The sequence below is a fragment of the Morus notabilis genome, unplaced genomic scaffold (genome assembly GCF_000414095.1).
Source record: "Morus notabilis unplaced genomic scaffold, ASM41409v2 Scaffold63, whole genome shotgun sequence".
NCBI classification, from domain to species: Eukaryota; Viridiplantae; Streptophyta; class Magnoliopsida; order Rosales; family Moraceae; genus Morus; species Morus notabilis.
In genome coordinates this window covers 164,016-191,834 of record NW_010365950.1, presented here as the reverse complement: position 1 = coordinate 191,834, position 27,819 = coordinate 164,016, and the positions used below count along the sequence as shown (strand labels likewise).

Below are 27,819 nucleotides of genomic sequence, written 5' to 3'. Positions count from 1 at the left end.
ATATATATATATTTTTTTTTTTTTCCAAATGGGATCCTACTTTCTTTCCTGTAGTGCTCTAAAATATTGTTATACAAAAAGTTATTCTCACAAAATTTGCTTTTGCAATTGTTTCACTAAAATAAATTTCTACAAATACGTTCTTACTTAAAATTTTATTTTTTGTGGCCTTCTCAACCACTATTTTTCATAAATATCATCTTTTTCTAATTTGCTCATGTTGCATCAATTTTCTCTAATGTGTCCCTACTTAACTATTTTTTTAAGAACCATAGCTTTGAAAATCACATTCATATTATTATTTAAAAAAGTCACATATCTGCGCGCACTGTTACGAAAATATTCATAATAAATTCATAAAAACTTAAAATATTATGAAACCAGTGTCAAATGAAATTAGACTCAAAACTCTCTTTTTAGAGCTACTACATGATAGGTTTTAAAATTTTCAAACTAACCAAAAATAGCCCATAATCCAGACTGTAACAAAAACCCGTCAGAAAACTGACAGTATTTTAGCAGATCTTGTAAAATTCATAACTAAATATAAAAAAAATCTGATATGACCGATTCAAAAACCCACGTAAAGCTTAAGATGTGTACTTTAATAGAAAAATATAAAATCAGTAAAATTACACATATATGTAGCAAGAAAACAGAATCTTTGGAAGCTGTACATAGGACTTATATTTAAACATTTTAAAAAATATCTAACATGCAAACCTTAATCTTCAATGGACCACTCTCAATCTTCAAAGACCCCATCTCAAATAGATGAATCATCATTCTAATAAGAGTTTATCTTCAACAAATTCAAGCTAGAATCATCAATTGCACTCAGAAACCAACATTTAAACAAAATCTCAAGAAACTCATCTCTAAGTGTCTACATCCAACATGCATGACAATCCACATCAAAATCCGGATCTCAAGTAGAATTTGAACAAATTAGTCTCTGAAATCTTAGTTTCCAACATAAGGAAGGAGTTACTTTGAAAAAAAAAACCCGTTCCTAAGTGAATAGAAGGTCAAAACCTTGAAAGTTTTCTAGTTCTAAGTTGAAAACCGAGCTAAAATAGGCTGGTTGCGTTTCTAGGTCATTTTCTCTTGAAAACCTAAGTTTGGTTATTAGTTTTGGGTGAGAAATAGAGTAAGAAGAGAGAAGAAAAATGCTATGGTCGGAGTTCAAGAGTTTTTGTTGAAATAGACTCAAAAATAAAGCCTAAACTTGATAGAAACCATGCAAAAGTAGCACAAGTATCCAGGTTTTTTTATGTCTCTAATAGCTGTCCTAACCTCAGAAAACCAGCTCTAAAGTCTCCATTTTTCTTCTCTTATCGGGTGTCTAAAGTTTACTCAAATTGCTAACATAGCATTCCTTCATAAATTTAGCACACTGAGTTCCCACATCAAGCTAGCTGTACTGCACATTAAAATTGAAAACTTGGTTAGCAAAGCTATAAGCTTAATAAAATCATATAATAGCTATAATAATAAAATGTAATGCCAATAAACAACACTAAAGATGAGTGCTAATTATAATGCATGCTTTTAATTTACTAAATTTAATTATTATTGGCTTAAGGCTTAATTATTTCTTGGGTATTACAGTTTTATTTAGAATTGCATAGTTCTAAAATTTCTATTTTGTCCTTAGTATCTTGTAAAATTACAAAGACGACGGAAGGACCTATGTACCTATAAATTTGAGCTCCAATAAAATTAATAATTAATCAAACACTTTAATTAATTAATTATATTATATTAATTCTAAAGTTACTCTACTATAAACTTGGAATTACACTATAGTAATTATAAATATAATTTACTTCCAAATCTTTAATTGTTGATTCGATATATCCATTACATATGGATCAATCCTCCATAAATAATTCATAAATAGAGCCAAGTGAAATTTGTTAACCTCTCTAATTACATATTTATCCTCGAGTACTATTGATTCTCTAATGAACAGTATATTCATAAAACAAATTTATGAATATGAGCTCGTTTCTTATTCAAGTACCGAATCAACCCTTAATGGAATCATTTATCTGCTTCTTTATTAAAGAAGGAACATATTTCATCTCGTATATTATTATTCCCGGCTACCCACGTCATAATGTCTCCAAGATACAAGGTATAAGATTTAGCAATCTCAAAATCCATACCGAGTAAGTTAAAAGACACAAATCCACAAATAAGAGTATGCTAATAAGTTAGGATTAAGGTTGTTCCATATATGACTATCAGTAGACTCAATTCAAATTTCTATACTTAACGAAAATTATTAGAAACTCATATTGTGTCTATGTCCCTATTCCACATAATCACATTACGTGTAATACACTCATTCAATATCTCTCCATATTAACAGTGTAGAATGACACGCATTAATAAGGTTTTAATTAAAGATTCCTAAACTTTAAGTAAATTCATTGCGAACACGTTCTGATTATTATCCTTAAATATTATCCCCTCGTATATAACTCTTATATACAATATTTAAGGTCACATAAATAATCACATAATTTTTAACATAATCCATAAAATATTTAATAATATATAGACATAAAATAATGAATAAACTCTTTTAGTAAATAAATAATAAATACCCTTTTACATCTCATGCTTTAAGGACACCATTCTAAACAATCTCCCACTTGTCCTAAAGCAGGTGTGAGATGCCTCTAATCCCAAATCCTTCTAAGTGCCTATCAAACACATCTAGTGGCAACGTCATCGTGAACTGATCATTAAGGTTGTTCTCATATGCGATCTTCAGAACCGCTATATAGCCTTTCTCTATTGTGTCTCTGATCAGGTGATATTATATCTCAATATGCTTAGCATTCTTATGACTTTTGGGTTCTTTTGAATTAGTCATTGCTCTATTGTTGTTACAATAAAGCTTAATTGGCTAATCCATGCCTGGAACCACTTCTAGATCAGTCAAGAACTTCCGGACCCAGGTAGCTTCCTTTGCGGCTTCGCAAGCTGCAATATACTCAACTTTCATGGTAGAGTCAGCAATACACTTTTGCTTCACACTTCTCCATTACCACAACTCCTCCATCAAGAGTGAATACAGATCCAGACGTCAACCATCAACTGTCCCTATCCGATTGGAAATTAGACTCTATGTATCTAGTGAGAAACAGATCTTCCCCAAAATATACCATATAATTTCTCGTTCTCCTTAGATACTTGAGAATGCACTTTACTAAAATCAGACTCTATGTATCTAGTGAGAAACAGATCTTCCCCAAAATATACCATATAATTTCTCGTTCTCCTTAGATACTTGAGAATGCACTTTACTGCAACCTAATGATCTAATCCCGATTCGACAGATATCTGTTGGGAATGGTGTCATAAAAATATGAGATGTAATTAAGGATTTTATTATTTAATTAATAAAGTAGAAATTTCATTATTTATGCGCATGTATTATTAAATACTTTATGAATATTATTCAAAATTTCACGTTATTTATGTGATCTTAAATATGGTATATAAGTTTTATATACTAAAGGATAATATTTAAAGATAATAATCGAAACATAAAGTCCATAATGGTTATCGATTAAAATTCAGAATCTTTAATTGATCACATTATTAATACATGTCATTCTCATTCTGAGTGGATGATCTTATCCGATCATTGATATGTCAAGATATCGAAGTGAGTGTATTTTATATAATGAGATTATGTAGGACTGGGACACAAACACAATATGAATTTCTAACAATTTTCGTTAAGTATATAAATTCTTATTAAGTTTATCGATAGTCATATATAAAATGGTCTTAATCCTAAGTTATTAGCAGACTCTTATTAATGGGTTAGTGTCTTTTGACTTACTCGGTAATGATCTCGACACACTTAGATCTTATCCTTGTATCTTAGAGACATGGAGAAATAGGTAGCCGGGAATGCTAATATTACGAGATGGAATTCATTTCTTCTTGAGAAAGTAACAGATAAGTAATTCCCTTGAAGATTGATTTGGTACTTAGATTTGTAGGAGCTCTCATTCATGACTGTGTTTTATGAATCACTATCCATTAGAGAATCAATGATACTTAAGGATAAAGATGTAATTAGAGAGGTTAATGGCTTTCACCTAACTCTAACTATGAATTATTTCTGGATGATCGATCTATATAAAGTGACTATATCAAATGGAGGTTTCACATATGTAATTAATTGTCTATAATATCAAGAGTGCAATTTAGAATGGAACGGTGTTATCCGCACTGTTAATATGGTGAGATATTAAATACGTGTATTACGCATAATGAGATTATGTGGAACATGGACACACACACAATATGAATTTCTGATAATTTCTGCTAAGTATAGAAATTCTATCTACCGATGGTCATATATAGAATCATCTTAATCTTGAGTTATTAGCATACCCATATTTATGGATTTATATCTTTTGATTTACATGGTATAGATTCTGAGATCTTAAATCTTATTCTTTGTATTTTGGAATGAACTGAGTAGCCGAAAATATTATTATACGAGATGAAATACATTCTTTCTTGAGAAAGAAGTAGATAAATAATTCCCTTGAGGGTTGATTAAGTACTTGAACCAGTAGGAGCTCCGATTCATGAATTTTTTTTATAAATCACTGTCCATTAGAGAATCAATGGTACTCAAGGATAAAGATGTAGTTAGAGAGGTTAACAGATTTCACTTAGCTCTAATTATGAATTATTTATGGATGATTGATCTATATTTAATGACTATATCAAATGGAAACTTCACAGTTTAGAAGTAATTTATTTCTATAATTACGAGAGTGCAATTCCAAGTTTATAGTGAAGTAACTATTGAAATTAATAGAATTAATTAATTAATTCCAAGTTTATAGTGGAGCTTAAAATTATAGATCCATGAGTCCCCACGTCGTCCTTGTAATCCTACAAGACACTAAGGGCAAAATGAGAATTTTAGAATTATAGAATTCTAAAATAAAATGCTCAAAGATAATTAATTGAGAATTAATTATAAATTAAATAATATGATTTTTTAAATTTAAATTTGAATTTTGAAACACACGTGTAAAGGTGTTTACATGGTGTGAACCCCTAGCATAGTGTTAATCCCTTTGGGATTTAGTTGCTTGCTCTCCAAGTTATCCAATTGACTTATTTGATAAGCTGTCCAATTTGAAGTTCGAATTGATTTAAGTTTGACTTAAATTGGAATTTAAATTTGAGTAAAAATTGAACTGTAGGATAAATGTAGAATTTGTCATATTATTTACCTACAGTATGCGAGTGTGACATGATGATAAATCTCATGCTCACCTAAGTAAAATGACAAGGTAATGAAAAGATAGTTTGAGTACTGTGCCGCTCTCTGGCCTTGGGGATGAGAGATTGAATTTCTCCGCTCTATAGTGATAGGAGGTCAAATAGCCTAAATAGGTAGACTCTGTGTTGTTAGATAAAATATTTAGGTAACTTCCCTGACACCTCACTGGTCGCGCGCATTGGTACATGCTCAGAGCTCAATAATGATAAATGATAATCCATAATAAAGCATAAATGGACATGCATATTTACTTGATGATGTTTAATATGTAAAAATGTCTTTATGAGGAATAGTTATACTCGCTGAACTTTATGCTCATCAAGTTTGTTCATGCTGCAGGTATGAAGCCTGCAACTCTGAGGGGATCGGACAATGGATACCACCATGCATATAGATAAGAAGGTTTAAAATTATGGTCAAGGTGAATTAATTAAAAGGAAGTTATGATTATTAATGCAAATTCATAATTCGAATCTCTTTAATGTTAATTCACGGAAGTTGAGAAATGACGGATAAAGCTATAAGTATATGAAATGAGCTAGAAGTTTTTATAAAACCGGTTAAGTAGGCTTTGAAGCCGATAATACTTATAGTGTTATCTTGATAAGTTAACATGGAGGAATATTTTTAAATCATACAAATTAATTATGCAACCACTAAAAGCAAAAAAAATGGCAAAGATTAAAACTACGTTCAAAATAAGTTTCAAAAAAAAAATACCCAAAATTTTAGTACTAAGTAATTGACTTTCAAGATGTTTTAAGAAGTAAATATGGGTTTTTACATTTAAGTCATTATTAATAATAGCTCGGAAAGCTGGGTCTAATGACCCAACTTTTCGGAGCGCTACTTAGCTAACTTAAACATGTTTATCTTATATTAAATACTTGCCTGACTTTGATCATGCTCTTGGTTACTAAAATTTTAGGATTTTTTTTTACATAAAATTTATTTCACCATAAATCTTAGAAGCTTCCACTTATGATGTGGGTAAATAGACTTGAACATCAAAGCTAATTGAGAAAAATGATTTTCTAGAGAGCATTAAATTGAAACATGCTTTACTTCCTTATATTGAAGCATAACTAAACAAACTACATATTAGACATTATTTATTAATTCAAGTGACTATAACTTTAAGAGTGAATTTCATATATATATATATATAATATAATATCTACACTAGTACATTAATATGCTACAAATAAATAATCATTTGAAATCACAATTATAAAACTTGAGGTAACTCACCCAATAAATTGTATACTAGTTTCTAATGAAGGAAACTCAAACTTTTTAACACATATACTTTTTTATAGGACCTTTTTAATTTGAATAAATGACTTAACTTAAAAATTTAAAATAGACTTATTATCTTAATGCAGAAATTATTTTTGTAGTGGTATCCAATACCCTTGCCTCTACTGCTATGTGCTGGCTAGCCAATCCATCAGTAGTATTTGACGTATTGGATATTACCCGATTTACCTACAACATGAACAACTTAATGAGTTAGAGCCCAGTAAGTATAAATATCCCCACAAAACATTTACACATATAAACTATTGGGAATGGTGTCCTAAAAGCATGAGATGTAATAAGATATTTATAATTTATTTAATAAAAGAGTTTATTCATTGTTTTATGTGCATATATTTATGAATATTTTATGAATATTAACAAAAATTTCATGATTATTTATGTGACATTAAACATTGTATATAAGTGTTATATACGAGAGGATAATGTTTAAGGATAATAGTAAAATCGACGATCATAATAAATTTAATTAAGGTTCAAAATCTTTAATTAAAACATTATTAATACATGTCATTCCCATTTAGAATGAAACAGTATTATCCGCAATGTTAATATGGTGAGATATTGAATAAGCGTATTTCACAGAATGACATTATGTGGAACTGTGACACATACACAATATGAATTTCTGATAATTTTTGTTAAGTATAGAAATTCTAATTGAGTCTATCGATGATCATATATGGAACGATCTTAATCCCGAGTTCTTAGCAGACTCCTATTTATGGATTTGTGTCTTTTGATTTACTCGGTATAGATTCTGAGATCCTGAATCCTATTCTTTGTATTTTAGAGACATGATGAAGTAGGTAGCCGGAAATGTTATTATACGAGATGGAATCCATTCCTTCTTAAGAAAGAAGTAAATAAATAATTCCCTTGAGGGTTGATTCGATACTTGAATAAGTAACGAGCTTGTATTCATGAATGTGTTGTATGAATATACTATTAATTAGAGAATCAATGGCACTCAAGGATAAAGATCTAATTAGAGAGGTTAGTAGATTTTACCTAGCTCTAATTATAAATTATTTATGGAGAATTGATCTATATGTAGTGACTATATCAAATGGATACTTCACAGTTTAGAAGTAATTTATATTTATAATTACGAGAGTGCAATTCTAAGTTTATAGTGGAGTAACTCTTGGAATTAATAAGAGTAATTAATTAATTAAAGTGTTTAATTAATTATTAATTTTATTGGAGCTCAAAATTATAGGTCCATGAGTCCCAGCGTCATCCTTGTAATTCTACAAGACACTAAGGGCAAAATGAGAATTTTAGAATTACGGAATTCTAAAAAATTGAAAACTACAGAATAATTTATTGAGAATTAATTATTATTTCAATAATGTGATTATTTAAATTTAAATTTAAATTTTGGATCACTTATGTGAAGGTGTTCACATAGTGTGAACACATATGAAATAATCCATTTAAACTTATTTGATAAGTTGTTCAATTCGAAATTCAAATTGTTTTCAGTTTGAGTTAAAATTAGAATTTGAGTCAAAATTGGACTGTTGGATAAATGCAGAATCTTGTCCTATCCCGTGCAGATAATGGCGCCTACTCTATGGATTTTAAGGTGGCCAACCATTAATGGATAAAGGATGAGAGAATTTGTCCCAAATTCAAATGGGAGATAATTGATAAGCTTGATCTTGGACATAAAGATGAGACTCCTTCTCAGAGTCTGACTACTACTCTATAAATATGAGAATTGTAAGAGACAATTTTTCTCTCCCAAAAACATAGTGGCCGAATTATATAGAGAGTGGGAAGGAAAAATTTTCTCCAAAAATTCCACGTCGTGCATGCGTTGGTGTTCGTGAAAAATTTGAGTGTTTTATTGTTAATCCTATTTTGTCTCAGGTATGCCTACACACACATCTTTGTAGATTCTAAGAATTGATGAGGAAGACTTTGGTTTTCTAAACTATCATTGGAGCAAGGAACGTTCGAGGTCAAAGAACTCAAGATATTATTCTAATCGGCTGCTAGGTATAATTCTCATTCGAGTTCTGATTAAATAAATTAATGTGACAAATTTATTTGTGCATAAATTAATATAATCTATAGAGTATCTCAAACATTTTATACCAAATTTTGTTACACACGATCCGCTACTCTCACGCTTCCGTATCTGAATTCGATTCGGAAACTAACATAAACATCATATAAATATTCATGACCTTTTATGCTTTATTATGAAAGCGTATATTATTACTTTTGAGCCCTGTGCTCGTACCCTTTCCGCGCGACCAATGGAGAGTGGGAGAGCAACCAAAACATTTCGTCCAACTTCACCCAAGATCATAAATAATTATCATTAAACCTCCCATCTCCATGAGCCAGAGGAAAATTCCTCTCATTCTCATAGACCGGAGGGCGGTATGGTGCTTAATTTGTCCTTATTGCCTTAGCCTCTTATATAGGTGAACATGTGATTACGATCTTGTCATGAGAGTTCATCATTGCAAATGCTTTAAAAAGGCAATCATCATATTACATTTATCATTCATGTCACGAAACGATGTTCGTAATGAATTTAATTAAAGTTTCTAAATCTTTAATTAAAACGTTAGTAATACTCGTCATTCCCATTAAGAATGGAATGGTGTTATCCACATCATTAATATAGAGAATTATTGAATGAGTGTATTATGCATAATGAGATTATGTAGAACTGGGACACAGACACAATTTGATTTTTTGATAATTTTTGTTAAATATAGAAAATCAAATTTGAGTCTACCGACAGTCATATAGAGAATGATCTTAATCCCGAGTTCTTAGTAGACTCCTATTTGTGGATTCGTGTTCTTTGATTTACTCAGTACGGATTTTGAGATCCTAAATACTATTCATTATATCTTGGGAACATGATGAAATGGATAGCAGGCAATGCTAATATCAAAGATGGAATCCATTCCTTTTTCTTTGAAGAAGTAGATAAATAATTCCCTTGAGGGTTAATTGGGTACTTGAATGAGTAACGAGCTCATATTCATGAATGTGTTTTATGAATATACTATTTATTAGAAAATCAATGGTACTCAAGGATAAATATGTAATTAGAGAGGTTAGCGGATTTTACCTAGCTCTGATTATGAATTATTTATAGAGGATTGATCTATATGTAGTGACTATATCAAATGGACACTTCAAGTTCTTAGAAGTAAATTATGTCTATAATTTTGAGAGTACAATTCCAAGTTTTTAGTGTAGTAACTTTTAGAATTAATAGAATTAATTAATTAATTAAAAAGTTTAATTAATTATTAATTTTATTGGAGCTCAAAATAATAAGACCATGACTCACCGCGTCATCCTTGTATTATTTACAAGACAAGATGAATTATCGGGATTTTATTTCACTCGCGAATAATTAATTAAGAATTAATTATATGTTAAATAATGTGATTATTTAATTATTTTGTCACACACTGTGGTGGAACCACAGGGGGCATGTGACACAGGGAAAAATCCTACTGAGATTTAGTTGCTTTCTCTCCAAGTAATCTTGTTTACTTGTTTGACAAGTTTTCTAATTAAATTAAAAAACGCAAGTAAAGTGTTACTTTATTTAAAATTGAATTTGAGCTAAAATTAGAAACTTGAGAAAATAAGAATTTTTTCTTTCTCCTTCTTAGTTTGGCCGGCCACCCTATAAGCAAAAGGGAATGAAATATTTGTTTCCAAAATTAAAAGGGAAAGGAAAGTTTGTTTCCACAGTTAAAAGAGAAACTATATTTTTAATGAGATTAAAAATATAGTAGTTGTCAATTTCCTATTTCTTTGTCTACAAGTAAAAGGGTTTCTCCTAGTATTCTATAAATAGGAGACAATAGGAATTGGAGAAGTTTGATTTTGATCTTCCTAATTTCCTAAGAGTTGGCTGATTTTAAGAGAGAAAAAGACAAGAAGAGTTCTTCCAATTTTCCCAATTCTTTCACATACATGTGCTGACAGTGAAAGAATACTAAATTAAAGAGTGATCATTTCCCATAGTTTTACTTTGAGCCCACACTCATCGTTTTGCAAACTCAAGGAGTAGACGAGGAAGGCTTGGGTTTTCTAAGAAAGCTTTGAAGCAAGAATTGGTCATTGGCCAAAAAAATCAAGTTATCTTCTTAATCGTTAGAAGGTATCTATCATTATAAATTAATGAGATTAATTTATTATTGCATAAACTAATATAATCTATAGCGTATTCAAAAGTTTGGTGAAATTTTTGTTATAAACGATCCACACTACCATGCTTCTGCACTTTGAAAACGTTTCAAAACTAACACTTTACTCTCTCAATACATATTATTTTGGTTGAAGATGCATTTTTACATAGATCCCCCTATTTCACTTAAGGTTTGTTAATTTGTAAATTGTTTTGATTTTACAACTTTTACGGTTTTAGACCTCATACTGGGTAACTAACTTATAAGGAGTTTAATCCAATGGTTTTCTCTCATTTAGGACAGTGGAATAATATCCTAAACAACCCCTAATTCTTCATAATTATAGAAAATGCAACTTAGCACTTTGGACTCTCCATTTTTTCTAGTTTTTCGGTAAAGGTCCTCTAAACTCTAAATCACGTTTCCGGGTCCGTTTCTACTCCATTTATTCTCAATTTTTAACACAAGTGTCCTTATATGTCATATCAACAACCATTAAAACAATTTTACGAGATTCAACTCCTAACTCATCCTTTTGGATAACTTAATCTCGGGTTTGTGCACTAATTTTCTGATTCGGTACCCTAAATTTGAAAATTCATAATAAATTGTACAAAAATCGTATTGGGGCCTATATATATATCATTAGAAATATTATGATGTTTTATATTTAGACTTAAAATGTAGTGGCCAGATTTTACTCCTAATACGTCCAAATATAGATGTTATCATGACTGGTCACTGTGCAGGACACTAATCTTGAGCAAGTCATAACTTCACCATTTTAAACTCAAATCAAGTGGATGTTTGGTATAAAGATTCTGAACCTGGAATCATGATTCCGTGTTCAAACCAGTATTTTTTTTACAAAAAGTAAAAATTAATTCTGATTTGACTCACTCAGAATCAGTGTTTGGTTTGGATGATTCTAATTTAAGGTTTGAACCCTGATGTGATGTTTTAAACCATGAATCACCATTGATTCTAAAATCACCCACCCCCTTGATTTTGGGCGTTTCAAACCCATGATTATGGTTCTGGTTTCAGAACTCTGATTTGGACTCAAAATCATAAATCATGGTTCTGGTTCTAAAATCAAAACTAGAATCACCCTGATTTGAACCCTCTATGATTCAAAAGCCTACTTTTTAATTCATTCTCTCTATGTTCATGCCATCAAAATATATTTTTATTCTATGTTCAAGACTTAGACGAAAATCACATTTATATAAGATATATCCTCAAGAACAACTAGATCTAGGGTGTCTTGTTTAGATCTATACCTCTTCCTTCTCTTGATTAGGGTTCTCCTTTTCTTTTGAGCTCCAAACCTTCTTGATCTCCTTTAAACACTCTCCTGGTTAGTTTACACTCAAATAAGGAGGAGAAAATCAACTACAATACTTGGATATTAAGCATTTACCTTGTTAGCATCTCTAATTTGTATACTACTCCATTCAAGCTTCTTAGAAGTGATGTTTTTGAGACTTAAGGGGTGAAATCAAGGGGAGTTGGGCTGTGAAGAGGCGTGGCTGAGAGGGAGAGATTAAGTAGGGTTTCCCTAGCTTAGAGGAGTGAGAGTGAGAGAAAAATGAGTGAGGGAGGTAGGGTTTTCTAATGGCATCTTATTCTTTATATATGGGGGCTTTGGTGGGGTAAAATTGAGACTTGCTTTGTCTCCAAATGGGCTGGAAAATCAGGCCACAAGGGACGGAATAGGGATGTGGGGGAAGAGAGAAAAGGGAGAGAGGGAGAGTGGGAGAGTAGAGAGAGAAAAGGGTTTCTAGCACTTGATTGGTCCTTGGACTAAATCTGACTCCTTTTCAAATTGAATATTTTATCAAATCATTTTAAACATGCATGTGTCACTATTACTTGGTACTTTGCATGATACACATTTACGAGACACTTCCTAATTTAGTCATGCAAATTCTTCAAACAAGTTGATGCATGCAAACCTTCTTAAAGCATCTAAATAAATCTCCACCTTGATCAAACTTAATCAAAATCATCTATAATTTCCACTGTTGATCTTGTCATCTCTAATATGAACCATTGATCATTGTAAGACTTGATCCACATCATTGGTCAAACCTAAATACATTATACACCATCGATCAACTTTAGACCTAAGCTAGACCCTTGATTCAAGCCTTGTCTATAATAGTCAAATATCTTCCTAATCATTTGTACTAACTAAATTGACTTAATTAAGCCAATTTTTAAGTCAATTTCTACTTATAAAATTCGACACAATTTCAAGGTATTTCAATATAAATATTTGATTGAAAATGTCATACATCGTAATGTGCTAAATCCTCTCGATGATTTCTTACACTAAAGAACTAGCATTGGAAAATTTCACTGAGCTAGTTAATTTCCAAATGAATCATCAAGGAGTCTAATACGACCTCCAATTCATAAATTAATTTAAGCAATAACCATGTAGGAAAAATTCTACACCTAACGTCCAGAATTTTAGTTAGGTTTGTATAATTTAAAATTCTCGTTTCTTATTATTTTCTTCTTTATTGGACCCTTGATTTAGATCCTTGAAGAAAGTCATTAAGACATTTTAAGTCATCAAATCATACTAATTCATAACTTCAAACAGAACTTGATAAGTTAACCATAATGATAATTATTTAATAAAAACTAGATAACCATCTCAATACATGTAACATCTTATTAGTACACCGCGTGAGATCTCACTGATATGGTAGTTTACGCCCTATTATTGTTAGTTTCTGAATCGAATTCGGATGCGGAAGCGTGATAGTAGCGGATCGTGTATAACAAAAATTTTCATAAAACTTTTGAGATACTGTATAGATTACATTAATTTATGCACGAATAAATTAATCAAATTAATTTATTTAATCAGAACTCGAATGAGAATTATACCTAGCAGCCGATTAGGATGATAACTTGAGTTATTTGACCTCGAACGTTCCTTGCTCCAAAGCTAGTTTAGAAACTAATGTCTTCCTCGTCAATTCTTAGAATCCACGAGGACGTGTGTGTGGGCACACCTGAGACAAAATATGATTAGCAATAAAACACTCAAATTTTCCACGAATACCAACGCATGAATGACGTGGAATTTTTAGAGAAAAATTTTTCCTTCCACACTCTTAGAGAATTCGGCCACTATGAAAAATATAGCAAAAAATTGTGTCTCTCAATTTTCTATAATTCTCTTATTTTATAGAGTAGAAGTTAAACTCCTAGAAGGAATCCAATCTTTATCTCCAAGATAAACTTTGTTAATTATCTCCTATTTGAATTTGGAACAAAATCTCTCACTCCTTATCCTCTTGATATGGCCGGCCAAGATAGGGATCATTATCCCTATGGTAGGTGCTAAATACAGATAGGGAAGGAAGAGAAAATCATCCTATATCCTACAGTCCAATTTTGACTCAAATTCAAATTTTAATTTAAGTCAAACTTAAATTAATTTGAATTCTAAATTGAACAACTTATCAAATAAGTTTAAATGAATAAATCTAGATGTGTTCACACTGTGTGTTCACACTATGTGTTCACACTGTGTCTTGCGTTCACACTATGTGAACACCTTCACATGAGTGATCCAAAGTTCAAATTCAAATTTAAATAATCACATTATTTAATTTATAATTAATTATCCTTGAGTGTTTTATTTTTAGAATTTCGTAATTTTAAAATTCTCATTTTGCCCTTTGTGGCTTGTAGAATTACTAGGACGATGCGGGGACTAATGAACCTATAATTCTGAGCTCCAATAAAATTAATAATTAATTAAACACTTTAATTAATTAATTAATTCTATTAATTCCAATAGTTACTCCACTATAAACTTGGAATTGCACTCTCGAAATTATAAGCATAAATTACTTCTAAATTGTGAAGTGTCCATTTGATATAGTCACTGCATATAGATCAATCCTCCATAAATAATTCATAATTAGAGCTAGGTAAAAGTCGTTAACCTCTCTAATTATATCTTCATCCTTGAGTACTATTGATTCTCTAATGGACAGGGATTCATAAAACACATTCATGAACCAGAGCGCTCTAACTAATCCAAGTACCGAATCAAGACTCAAGAGAATTATTTATCTGCTTTTTTCTCAAGAAGGAATGGATTTCATCTTGTATAATAACATTCCGGGTTACCTACTTAATCATGTCTCCAAAATATAAGGAATAGGATTAAGGATCTCAGAATCCGTACCGAGTAAATCAAAAGACACAAATCCATAAATAGGAGTCTGCTAAGAACTTAGGATTAAGATCATTCTATATATGACCATCGGTAGACTCAATTAGAATTTCTATACTTAAAGGAAATTATCAGAAATTCATATTTTGTCTGTGTCCCTGTTCCACATAATCTCATTATGAGAAATACACTCATTCAATATCTCGTCATATTAACAGTGCAGATAACACTGTTCTATTCTATATGGGAATGACATGTATTAGTAATGTTTTAATTAAAGATTCTAAACTTTAATTAAATTCATTATGAACATCATTTTTTATTATTATCCTTAAACATTATCTTCTCGCATATAACGCTTATATACAATGTTTAAGGTTACATAAATAATCATGAAATTTTCATTTGATGTTCATAAAATATTCATAAATATATGCACATAAAATAATGAATAAACTATTTTATTAAATAAATAATAAATATTTTATTACATCTCATGCTTTTAGAACATCATTCTTAAGGTAATAAACATACATTTCACAAGAAAAATCAGTTAAATTTTACATTTAAATTTCTACTTTAGAATTTTCTCAGGTTTTCCTCTCTCTCCTCGTCTTCTTCTTCTCTTTTTTTTCCAACTCCTACAAAAAAAAGTCGGCTTCTATTTCTCTTATAAAATCACATAAAATACAGAACCAAGTCTTGAAAACTTTGTTTAAAGGTCGTTCTCTCTCAAGATTTCATAGAGCTTGGTAAAGCTTTGAATATCAAACTTCAACTTCAGCCAAAACTAACAAATTCAGATCAAGCAAATTGTCACTGCTTGGCGGACTATGGTTAGAGTCGAACTGATTTAGTGATTAAACGGATGTTGATTCTCTAAGAGAAGGACTAGGTGGATTATTTTACCGATATGGTAGGACATGATCAAAACCTCTCTTTGATAGCCGGTTTGTTTTTAAGAATTTTTGGGTAAATTAATATTTAAAGCAAATGATTTTGTAAATGAATTGAGATAAATCATGGATTTTATGAGCTGACATCTTGAAAAATGATTGAGGTTTTGGAAAATGAGTTTTAAGAGTTGAATATACTAGTTATGGATATTTTGAATACATTTGTATTTTTCTTACTTTTGAAAATGATTTAAGATATTTTAAAGTTTAAATCTGGATAGGCCAGTTTGCACACACGGTGCGAAGAGTGCACTTTTTCAATCAGGAAAAATCGCCGCGGTATTTACTAGTGATGACCCAAAAATATTATACGTTAATGTAAGATATAGTAGGGACACAGACTACATTGTTACTATTATTTAATTTACTCATTTTTATTTTTGCACGTTTGTTAATTCTACATTGTTGAATATATATTTATTAGTTTATTTATTTTAAATTGTTGTTTAAAAATTAGTTTTGAACAATGTGGTTTTTAAGAATTGTAGCTTTTAAAGATATATATCCTGAGTCTTTCACTCATGTTCTATTATTTTAAATATTTATCCCTCCGAGGTTGTGTGGACTACATGAGATAGTGATACTGCTTAGTGTTGTAAAACGGTGTTAGTTGCTCATTGAAATTTCTATAATTTGGCTTGGGGTATAAGTTATGAAATTTCAGTATTTCTATTCTGTTGTATGTAAACTGTATTGTATGACTTATCCTGATGATGTATTATTTTTTAGAAAAGTTTCGTATTTTTTCTTTTTAAATATTTATGGACTTTAAATCCTTGCGAGGCAGTGATTTTATTATTATTGTCGAGTCATTTTCATTTTTATGGGTTTAGGTGTTTAAAATCCGGATTTATTTTTCAGAAATAGTATAAAATATGTCAATATGAAAAGTTTAAGGAAGTATATAAGCTAATTTTTAGTTGTAGAAATTAATAGGCCATAACTTGTCAAGTTATGGTTCATAACCAGATAAATTATGGACTAATTTGTCAAGTTATGATTCATAGTTAGACAAGTTATGGATAAAAATTGTGATTTATGGACAATAACTTGTCAAGTTATGGTTTATAACCAGACAAGTTATAGACAAAAATAGTAATTTGACCTATTTATTAACTTATATAAACTATTAACTTATTAATTTTAATTCATCTCAAGTTTTGACTTATTTCTCTCCTTCTCCCTTTATTTTTCGTCCATTTTCAGGACGCGACATTTATACCCCAACTCTTCCCCAATTTCGGATTTCAGTCTCAATCTTGAAACATGCAAAGAAATTTGAAAACCAAGAACCAAATAAGGAGCTTTTATGCCTCATATCAGATCATAAGATAAATCTTATCAAAATACAAAAAAGAGATTTTGATGTTGTTAATCCCTGAACAATTGTGACGATTGGCCCCCTAGTGTCTTTTTTTTTTTTTTTTTCCTTTTACCAACATAACACTGAAAAGTATCTTTAATACCAGAAGAACTGATTCACAGTCAAACAACTTCCTGTAGATAAAAAGAAATATATTATTTTTCAAAAAGAAAAAGATAAATAAAAGGAGAAATTGATGCACCAATTAGACGTTGAACTAACAGCAGTTTAAATTCAGTTAGGGAAATGCGATTCCCTTAGACATGTATAATTAGAAGTGATAAAAATAAAGGAGCATTAATCCTCATCTACTACAAGATTCTATTGACAAGAAAATGCACACCATTGGGAGCTCCAAAGCCCATTGTACAGTCTATGCTAAGCACCTACAGGATGCATTTTGTTCCTTGTATAACCAATTCCGAAAAAACTATCCTATAGTTTCTCCAGTGTGTATCGAGATTTTTTGCCCAACAGAAAAGGAGCTCCTCTCCAGCAAAGGGAATAAATAAAAGAGGCCTTTTTTGCGCTACAACTATAAATTGCCGAGAACTGCTTTTCTCAGGGTTACATCAAGACCATCAATGAGAGTCTACATATTAAGAGGTACTTCTTTGCCTCATCCATTTTGTAGCCGACCACTTTTCCCCCGACAGCACTTCGCACCCACCATGTATGCTATTCGGATCCGATTGTCCATCTAGGCCCTGAATATACCAAGAGAAAAAGAAGAAAGAAAAGGAAAACATACACGTGATGTCAGAATAATTGCTTCTACACCTAAAGCAAAAAAAAAAATAGAACCAGCAGCAGTACATTTGCGAGCCAAATCAACAAATTCTTTTATTGTCACAATGCAGTAGTTATTAAGAGTTGATATTTGATAACGAAACAGATGCGTTTTTCACGAGCAAATTACTAAACCTTTCACAATCCTTATCCGGTAGAACCGGGTGTGTTAAGAGGGAACCCCGTCCCTGTCAGGGAAGATGCCAACCATCTCTCCTTTCTAAGAACACCGTGTTGGTTTACAATCAAGTAATTAACCCCTGAACAAGGTTGAAAATATTTTCATAACTGAATCTATTGATTGTGTTTTCTAAACTGCTTTTTCCTAGAAGCTTGTGGTCGGGAGTTTCTTAAGAGTTTTGACTGAGTTGAGTGGCTGCTTTAAAATGTGCAAATTTGTTTCTCCGTATTATCTGTTTGGTTTCAAAACGAAGGATAAAATATTTGAATGTTAACGTCTTGGGTTTGTGTTTGGTAATATGGTTAGAATGGAATAAGAGGATCTCTGAAGACATGGAAGGAAATGTCGTATGACATGAAGTTTCTGGTTGCAGTACGGATGCATGAATATAAAGTCTTCAGTCATTTTCAGTCATTGTTGATGTAACTGACTCAATTTTGCTTTTTGTTCTCTCAGATTCTCTATTTTCTCCCTTTCTTAATTTGGGATGGACATTCTGACCTCCTTGCCTTGTATTCATGCTTCTTTTTGTCTTGATAAAGATATGTTTTTTTTCCCAAAAAAAAAAAAAAAAAAAAAAAAAAAAAAGAAAAAGGAAATTAGGGGAACGAGTGAAACAGAGTTCCTTGTTTCACTATCATCAACCTAGAGCACAGTGTTGACTACAAGATTCGGTAAAGATACAAACCAAGCTCCAGAAAAGTATTGCGTCTCCTTTAACTGGTTTTACAGATAAACCTTTGACCATTTTTCCACCGCAGCTACATTCACCTGTGCCAGCCTGAAATTTGATTGCAAGCAAAAACAAAGCACGCAATGAAAATTGTAGTAAGTTCTTGTGTATGTGCGGTGTAGAAAGACAATCAACATTTTAGAGAATTGAAAATGAAAATACCAAGGTAAAACAACCCTAGCGCAAGAGAAAAAGCACCGTACCAAAGAGCAAATAACGACAAATGTTCCATATAAATAATAAAAGGTTAATAAAAAAAAAAAAAAAGGGATTCCGTGTTAACCATTCTACGAAAATAAATTCCCACATTATGATCATGCAATCAAATGCTTCCAGCAGCAATTCCCATTCATACTATCTAGTGCTACGACACACTTATCTCCTAACTTTCAATTATCATTTGCATCTCCCATTTTAAACTTGCATTAGGAATTGAATTAATACTATCCAACAAAAAGACATTTAACATCAGTTTATTTGACTAACACATAATTTTAAAGGTACTTTGCAATAGTGCCAACTACATATAAGAAAGATTTGTATTTGAGTTTTACACGTCCTCATAATCTTACTAGAGCCAACAATATACCCCAAATCTTGGGGATTAAAACAGTTGCTTCAGTCAAACAGTAGCAGCGTATTAACAAAAAATGTTTAGCAACAATCGTGACAATAACACTTGCATAAGAAGGATTATATTACCATTGGGAAATATGTCTCTCCACCCTCAACATTGTCACTTAAATACATAAGCATCGTTGCTACTCTCTGACCACCACGCTTCAAGTTAAACTGCAAAAAGAAAAGAAGAGCGTAACTCCTTCACATCACACGAGCAAATGATCTAGAGAAACAACTCTGATGAAGTACTATTTGTAAAGGGATGGTGAAACTTACAGTATCAGAAAAGTAGTCGTGATGAGGTTTGTAAAACTGACTCTTTTCATACCTGTACTGCTGCAGATGTTAGCCTTGATACTTAAAAGATACTAATCTTTCTTTTCATAAACTTTAATGTGCTTGCTGATAAACTACATGCCCACCTTAAGACTTGAACCAGCTCTCCATTTTCTACCGGTATTTGAGAATAGACAGAAATACGCTTTTCAATAGCCTGTATGGCATGATGGTGCAGAAAGAGGGAAAAGTTAGAAGAGATTATGTAAGATCAAAAAATGAAAAAGGGAGGGAAAAAAAAAAGACAAACCAATGTAACTCAAAGTCCTTAAGAGTGGAAATCATATACTTAGATCATTAGCAGTATCAAAGGAAAATCTGGAAGACAAATATAACGCGATAAAACATTCTATTCCTCTCTCTTCCTCTATTATGCAAACAGCTTCTCCATTGTAATAATCACACAATCAAGAAAGAAAGAATCAAACAGACGTTACAGCAGAGAACCTATAAGAAAAAGATATCCTAAAGCAGCTAAAAAGGCATAAAGGATATGTAAAACAATGTTTGTGACACAGAAGAAATGAACACTAACCTGTACCATTGGATACTTTCTCTCTTCATGGCTCAAAAACATTCCAGAGCTTGTCCTGACATTACTCTTTATTCCCTGAAAATGGAAACAGTGATGTGAAAAAGCAGGTAACTGCAATTGAAAAACGATATTGTTTTGTATGAATATCTCTGAACCTAAGTTGACTTAGCCAGAAACGTTAAATTCCAATGTAATTAACAATGAAAAATTACAAAGTAGACGTACTTCTCATAGTTACTGGCACAACCTTTATTTGCTAAGATTTTTCACTAAAGTTAAACTCAAATTACAATCCTCCACTCAGCCTTTTCATGAGCAGATGTATAGGTTCATCCAAAAAGGAAGGGTTTCTATTCTCCTACCACAACCAAAAGCTCTGGTACTTCATACATTTTGCACAACTCGTCCATTTCTCCAGAGCCTGGAAATTTTCCTACTAAATTTCAACTCCACATTCTTCCAACCTGATTTACTCTACAGCAACTCAAAAGCTTCACAAATGTCATTATGACTTATAGATTCACACTCACCATCAGGTACTGTGCTATACACTGATGGAGCTGCGATTCTTCTTCGACACTAGAAGAAAAAATCTCTTTCCCAAAGTTGCAGGTGTTCATCATCTGGATACTAAACATTTGAGCTTTCAGACACGGCTTACAGTAAGTCAAGGAGAATCCAAGTCTTTGTCCTTGCCTCTTCTTTCCGTTTTGGCATATTCATATGATAAATAGCCTTGCTTATAATAAATATAGCCCTGAACCTGCACAGCTTGATGCCTTTGTCACTTTTTCTGGATAAAGAAATTAGAACCACTATTCCATTGCTTAATCAACTGGTGAAACTCTCCTTTTGGCTTTAGAAACTTTTTGCAGCCTTAGTTGCATGGCCATGTCCTTTTGATAAAAAAACTTGAACTCCTAACATCATCATCTTTGTCAATGCTGGTATAAGCACTATTCTGCCTAAGTTGAGGAAAATAGTTTACAAGTTCCAATGGATCTACCAACTCGACTAATCTGACAGCATATGCTCCAATCCCTGGCTGAGAAGTTCCCAAAAAGCTTGGTCTCAGAAATACTAGCATATAGTCACCCTATTCACTTCCATTTTCACATCTTTAAACCCAATGGAATGCATTATAACATGGAATCCTAGACAAATAAATCCCTTCTTGAGCCAAGGACATCTCAAGCTCTCTTAAGTATCGTCAAATTTTTTTAAAGACACAATTATCAAAAATCTTAATTGGTCTATTGTAATTTGAGTTTTGATGTTTTAACTTCATCCACCAAACCGTCCTGATTCAATGTTCATCCAAACCCACTCGTGTATGGTTTAAAGGAACAGTTTGATTAGAATTCATCATTTGCAATAATTGTTGTCATAAACACCAATGAGGTGAAATGTTACTGCTAATTCTACCCAAAAAAAAAAAAAAAAAAAAAAAAAAAAAAAAGACAGAGAGAGAGAGAGATGTAATTATTAATTACACAACAAGAAGGCAAAAACAAAGAAACAAAGTTGTTATCTACATAAAAGCACAATATATAGATTCATGAAATGATCCAACTCCCAATATTTGTCATTCTTATAAGCCAATGAGATTGCGAAGTAAAAGGAGAAAGAAATATTTCATAGAAAGAAAAAGAAATGACCAAAGATAAGGAAGCTGCCGAAGAACAGGAAAACTCAAAAATTGTTATGTCACCTTTCCTGTTTTTGCGTCTACCACTGTAGAAATTTCAAGTCGGGGAAAGGCTAAAGCTCTAAGGTAATCACACTCCTGTAAAGATCATAAACTTTTCTTCAAGACCATATAATTGAGCTTCGTTTTAGTATATTCCACTACTCATAAGCAAAGTATCTTTTTATAGTTACACTTTATATAGAGAATTGATAAGCAATGACGTTGCCCAACACCGACAGGAAAATTTCAGTAGCTTGAGGTTAATGATATTGATGAAGCTATAACTAAAACAACAGAAGATAATTTAGCAAGCACAACGACTGGCAAATGTCTTCTTTTTTTTTTTCTTTTCCATACAGCAAATACAAATGCGTAATCACATATATATCTACAAAAATACGTGTAGATAAGTACTTACTTTTGCTACGCTAAACTTTTCTCTTTCCCTTCTCTCTTTTGTTCTCTAAACTCAACAAGTTACTCCTTACTAAAACTCTCACGTAGTTTTGACCAAATTACCAAAAAAATTTCTTCAAAAGATAGAAGCAAAAAATTGTTAGGAATTCATTTAAATTGATTCAATACCCTTCCTTCTGAAGCCTTGAGGCTAAGCTCTTCATTCAAATACATTGTAAAGGACATCCAACATGGAATGTCCAAATATGCAGTTAATATTCCGATTTATCAAGGAATTTAACGTGATTCCATGCTCCAATTTAGAATAGACCAAATTATCTTTTATTTCTTCGCATGCAGTACTCGCTTACTTTCTGGACCATTACCTTTTCTCTTCTAAATATTTCACTATAAATAAGCAATTTCATATCCAGAGACTTAAAGCTCATAAAACATAAAACATAATTGAGTACACCTAACAACAGAAAAGGTAGATGATACTATATTAGAAGTGCATACCTCCATGCTTAAAAAATTATGAAGTACAATGATCCGAGGTGACCAGCTGATTATTTCAGGTTTAACCTACATAAAATAATAATAAACAACTTTGGATTAAAGCTTTAAGTATAAGACATGTTAAGAAGTCCCTGAATCCCCGAACCCACTTGTGCAAGAAAAAGAAATACAAGACTCATTTCCCAAAAGAGCAATTACGTTGCAAATAAAAACTAACCCGGTAAAATTATGTAACAAAAAATAAATTACAACAATTTAACACTTGTTGAGGAAAAAACTAACCCATAGGCACATGCTAGAGAATGGGAAAGGGGACAGGTAAGATACCAAAAGGTAACTGAATAAGAGAGAAAAGGAAGGAGAAAGGAGACAAAAGAACTAAGAGGGTAACACTTAGAGACAGACAAGGGTATGTGGGTTCATCTCTCCAAAGGTTCGATTTGATAGTTCTTTATGAAAGTTTGAACTGAAAAGGAATACCACAAAACCTATTGCTCAAAGGCACTGTGAAAATTCAATCATAGATCGAGGAGGAACATTACCTTTTTTTTGTTTTGTTTCACGAAACAATAATTTGATTAAATTATGAGAGCCGAAATACAAAAAGCACTCAAGGACGAGGTATCCTCAGTTGGTCATACAAGGAATATATAGTACAAAAACAGAAAACTGGAAAATGTAAAAACACCAAGAAATTAAAAAAAAAAAAAAAAAGAGAGAATCTTGGAGGATAAGTTTCGCTATTGGTCGGATCTATTAACTTGATCTATTAAGTTTTGGACAGTCAGATTTATTAGATAGACCAACTCATCTCTCTATTATCAACAGATCTCGATTATCAATCCACTTTAAAAATTGTATACTATTGACCACTTAAGACTCTAGGCCATATGATAGCTACCAATAAACTTATGATGATTGCATAAAAGTGCTGTCTTACAAGTTACAAATAACACCAAACTAATTGTCTTCTTCATTTTCAATTTTTGATTTCCTGAAATTCATAGCATTTCTTTACTTCATGGATAGGATTATTTGAAAAAAAACAAAAACAAAAAAATTAACTTAGCATAAAAATTCAATATACTATAGCAAGCATACATATCCAAGGCGTAAAATTGCTGCTTCTTTGTCATCATTCCAATGATGAATACCTGAAAAATAAATATGAAGGAAACCAAATCAAATAAAGGAGAATACATAAACCAAGACAATTTATTTGGTACCATACCAACCTCCAGGCAACTGAAGATAGCCATCAAGTTGACGTCTACGCACTCTTCCAAAAGTTGGAAACTCGGAACCTGTGAAGGATTGAATTAATGAATATTTCAGTGCATAGACAAGAGGTAAAAAATAAAAACAACAAAGATAACATATATTGGCATGCGTAAATAGAAATATATTACATATACGTGTGTGTGTGTGTGTGTGTGTAACCTAAATATTCGATTAAGGCAGTTGCAGTTTCTAACTACGTCTCCAATTTTTGTGTCCGACTTACCAAAGAAAACCTATAGATGCAACAAAATCAACATTCAATAACTCGGAGACTTGAGTTTCAAATGTTTATAGGTTTTCACATGAAACTTATGAAAGAAACATAACGAGAATTTCAACGTAAACAGACAAAAATGGGAAACAAAAGACACAACTGGAAAAAAAAATGTTTGTGCGACCAGTTCATGAAAAGATTATCTTTAGAACCAAAAACATGAAGAGGGAAAGGGAAATTTACAAAGAAAACATGATAAAAGTAAAAGATACATACAAAAATTTGATTGAATTCAAAAAGTAGACCACACAACACATATGCATGCGTAGACACAAAAAGAGGAATCTAGATAATTATGCGATCCAAAAATTTGACTACAATATCTAAATCCTAAACCAAGTCAACAAATGATGTCTAAAAGATGATACTAAAATCAAGTACGAGCTAAACCACAGAGAATCCATTTCAAATAGGAAATTTAACCATCAAAAGATACCATATGAATCTTCGAGTCTTCGTATAAATGCCAACTGAAACAAAGCACCTGCAATTCCCAAGGGAAAAAAATCAATGCATATAGATAAAAAACTGTTTAAGTTCCCCTTGAACATAGATGTTTCCCCCCCTTTTTGCTGGGTTAAGAGAGGATAGAAAATGGATGGAAGTTCCAAGCAGAATCCCGACATTACTATATAAATAGCTTTTGATTTCCATATTTCAAAGGTACAAGCAACTTAATAGCCCAGCATCACAATCATTTAACTAGTCAATTTTGACCTCGACAGAAATTCCAAATATTAGAATTTGGGCTGCACTTTAGAAGACATCAGTAATTATCACAAGAGGACAGGTGAAGGGAAATTTAGCATAACAGAAACAAATTGAAAAAAACTCTTATTCGAAAACCAAAAATTTGCTCTAACTTCAGTATGTAGTCAGCAACTGGAGTATCTTTCTTTCTTTTACACATAGCTATCAGAATTTGCTGGCCCAATTGCTTACGCATTTCAAACCTAACCAAGCACAAAGTAAGTCCACATATTTTGTTTAGTTGGGACAATAAATCACCTTAAAGAAAAAGCATTCTCATCACTAATTTCTTCTTATAACATGGTCATAGTGAGGTCAAACTGCAATAAAAATACTCGATTGAGAAAACAAACGTTAAGACTAAAAAGTTCCCAATTTACAGACTAGTAAGTCTAATTATAGATGGAAAACATTGCGGGAGGCATATAAGTTCACAATTTAGAGCAATAAAGATTTTCTTTTCAACACAATAAAGTTAGAAATTTGTTCTCTTGGTTGCAAGGAAAGCTAATTAATTCAGGTTTTAGATTCTTGGAAGTAAATCAAATCAATAGGAAAAAAAATAAAAATAAAATCTATACTATTAAGAACAGAGAAATTACTAACTGAAAGAAGTTACATTCATTAATAAAAGAACATACGAAGAACCGTAATCATTCCAATCATTCTCCAGAAATCAAATATAGTGATTTACCAGAAATACTACAAAAAACCAAGAAATCAACCTAGCACACAAATGCAATAAAAACCGATACAATCAATTTGACACTAAACATTCACATGATTAAATATTGTCGGTTGCCTAGTAGCAAATTGCTCTTACGCTTCGCTACTAAGAAAAGTGAACTGAGCTTGACGAATCAATCGCCGGAAAATTTTTTCAGTTTCTACTCCGACGACAGTTCAGAAGTCAAAACAGCTAGATTTCAGCTTCCGTAAACATTCCCGAGAAAATGCAGGAAAAACAGAGAAAGAAAAACTTTCAGTTCACTGATTTTTGCACCAGAAAAGATTCTTAGATTTTACGTTCCAGTACAAAATCAAACAAAGCGCGAAGTAATTCAGAGAATTGGGACGATTGACCGCACCTATTATCATGCCAATAGTGACGAATGTTAGAAGTCCAAACACGATTCTCATCGAAGCAACCATGGCGTCGCTCGAAGAAAAGGAAGATCTAGAGAGAGAGAGAGAGAGACTGATGGCAGTTTCTCTACGGAAGAGGAAAAAGGAAGAGAATTTTACGTTTGGAAATCCGTGAAGAAACCACTCTGTCTTAAATAACACCCGCCCATGGCTTCGTTTTATTTCTTTCCGCTTCTCCTTTTTGCTTTTTCCTTCCTTGGATTTCTTTTTCTTTTCTTTTCTTTTTTTTATCTCCATTTTCCCTTCGAATTTTCAATTGACAAAACCGTCCATTTTGTTTTCATCAAAGAGACAAAAAAATGTGACTGAAAGTTAAATTTGATTAAGATCACATTCAAGTCTGTTCATTGATTTAAGTTTTTAATTTAAGTTGATATGTGATTATGTGAGAATTTTAGGATCTATTTAGTTTGTTGATTAGTATTTTTAATTTGAGTTGAGATATAACTTTATGTGAGAAGTTTTTATTGTAGCAAAAAAAATTAGATGTGACTGTTTCTGAGAGCCTTTTACTGTAACAAAACTCGAATTCTAAACTCAAATTGGTAAAATAAACGGGATTTTAAATTGTAAAAAAAGTTTAATGTGACTTTTTATCAGAACTTTCCTGTTTAGTTCGCCGATTCAAGTTTTTAATTCGAGTTGATATGTGACTTTATGTGAGAGTTTTTTACTATAACAAAAAAGTTAGATGTAATTGTTTCTGAGATCTTTTTACTGTAGCAAAACTCAAATTTTTAACTCGAATCGGTGAAATAAATGGGGTCTAAGTATAATAAAATTAGAATTAAAAATTTAAATCAGTAAAATTAACGAGGTTTATGGACAATTTAAAATCCCAGCAAAAAATCTGACGGTCTGAAATTAGTCATATTTTTCATAAAATTATCTCTCTTTTTTGTTTGTTTGTTGGGTCTCTCTCAAGTCTCGACTTTTCTCTTGCCAGGATCTTTTTCTATTTTGTCCTTTGTTTTTCATTTTTTCCTTTTTTGTTTCTTATATTTTACTTCAAAAAAAAAAAAAAAGGAAAAAAAAGGTTGACTTGCGGGGGAGTATTGAGTACTGATGGTCCACCACCGTATTCGGAATTCCTTGGATGGTCCAATTAAGGGTTTTTTTTTTTTTTTTTTTTTTTTTTTTTTTTGCCCTTACTAGATTGGAGAAATATTTGTCAGTGTTTATTTAGTGGATTAGAAATCTCGTAAA

At 31.6% G+C, this 27,819-nt stretch overlaps 1 protein-coding gene and 1 non-coding gene across 4 annotated transcripts; both read right to left on the bottom strand.

Moving 5' to 3' along the window:
* Positions 1–17,574: 17,574 nt before the first annotated feature.
* LOC21404580 (prolyl 4-hydroxylase 1) lies at positions 17,575–26,756 on the bottom strand. Of its 3 annotated transcripts, none has more exons than XM_024172769.1 (12): positions 26,556–26,756; positions 25,154–25,201; positions 24,398–24,466; positions 24,264–24,316; positions 23,163–23,228; positions 22,269–22,343; positions 20,564–20,632; positions 20,109–20,179; positions 19,963–20,014; positions 19,768–19,857; positions 19,021–19,113; positions 17,575–18,069 (listed from the first exon to the last, which is right to left on the bottom strand). In XM_024172769.1, the coding sequence occupies exons 1-12, from the start codon at positions 26,617–26,619 to the stop codon at positions 17,962–17,964; spliced, it is 858 nt and encodes a 285-aa protein (XP_024028537.1). In that variant the 5' UTR covers positions 26,620–26,756; the 3' UTR covers positions 17,575–17,961. The 3 variants fall into 3 exon arrangements, with proteins under 3 accessions (XP_024028537.1, XP_024028536.1, XP_024028538.1); XM_024172768.1 differs by having other exon boundaries at positions 20,558–20,632; positions 26,556–26,754; XM_024172770.1 differs by lacking the exon at positions 22,269–22,343 and having other exon boundaries at positions 20,558–20,632.
* Positions 18,273–18,381, bottom strand: LOC112093740. Its single transcript, XR_002903180.1, has one exon. It is a non-coding gene; the product is annotated as a U6atac minor spliceosomal RNA (small nuclear RNA).
* Positions 26,757–27,819: the final 1,063 nt, after the last annotated feature.

Bases quoted from the DNA above. Each gene is read 5' to 3' on its own strand.
- LOC21404580 (XM_024172768.1), bottom strand. From the start codon at position 26,619: ATGGTTGCTTCGATGAGAATCGTGTTTGGACTTCTAACATTCGTCACT. The intron at 25,202-26,555 runs GTGCGGTCAATC...TGGGAATTGCAG, and splicing joins CACTATTGGCATGATAATAG to GTGCTTTGTTTCAGTTGGCA. The intron at 24,467-25,153 runs GTATCTTTTGAT...AATCCTTCACAG, and splicing joins AAGACTCGAAGATTCATATG to GTTCCGAGTTTCCAACTTTT.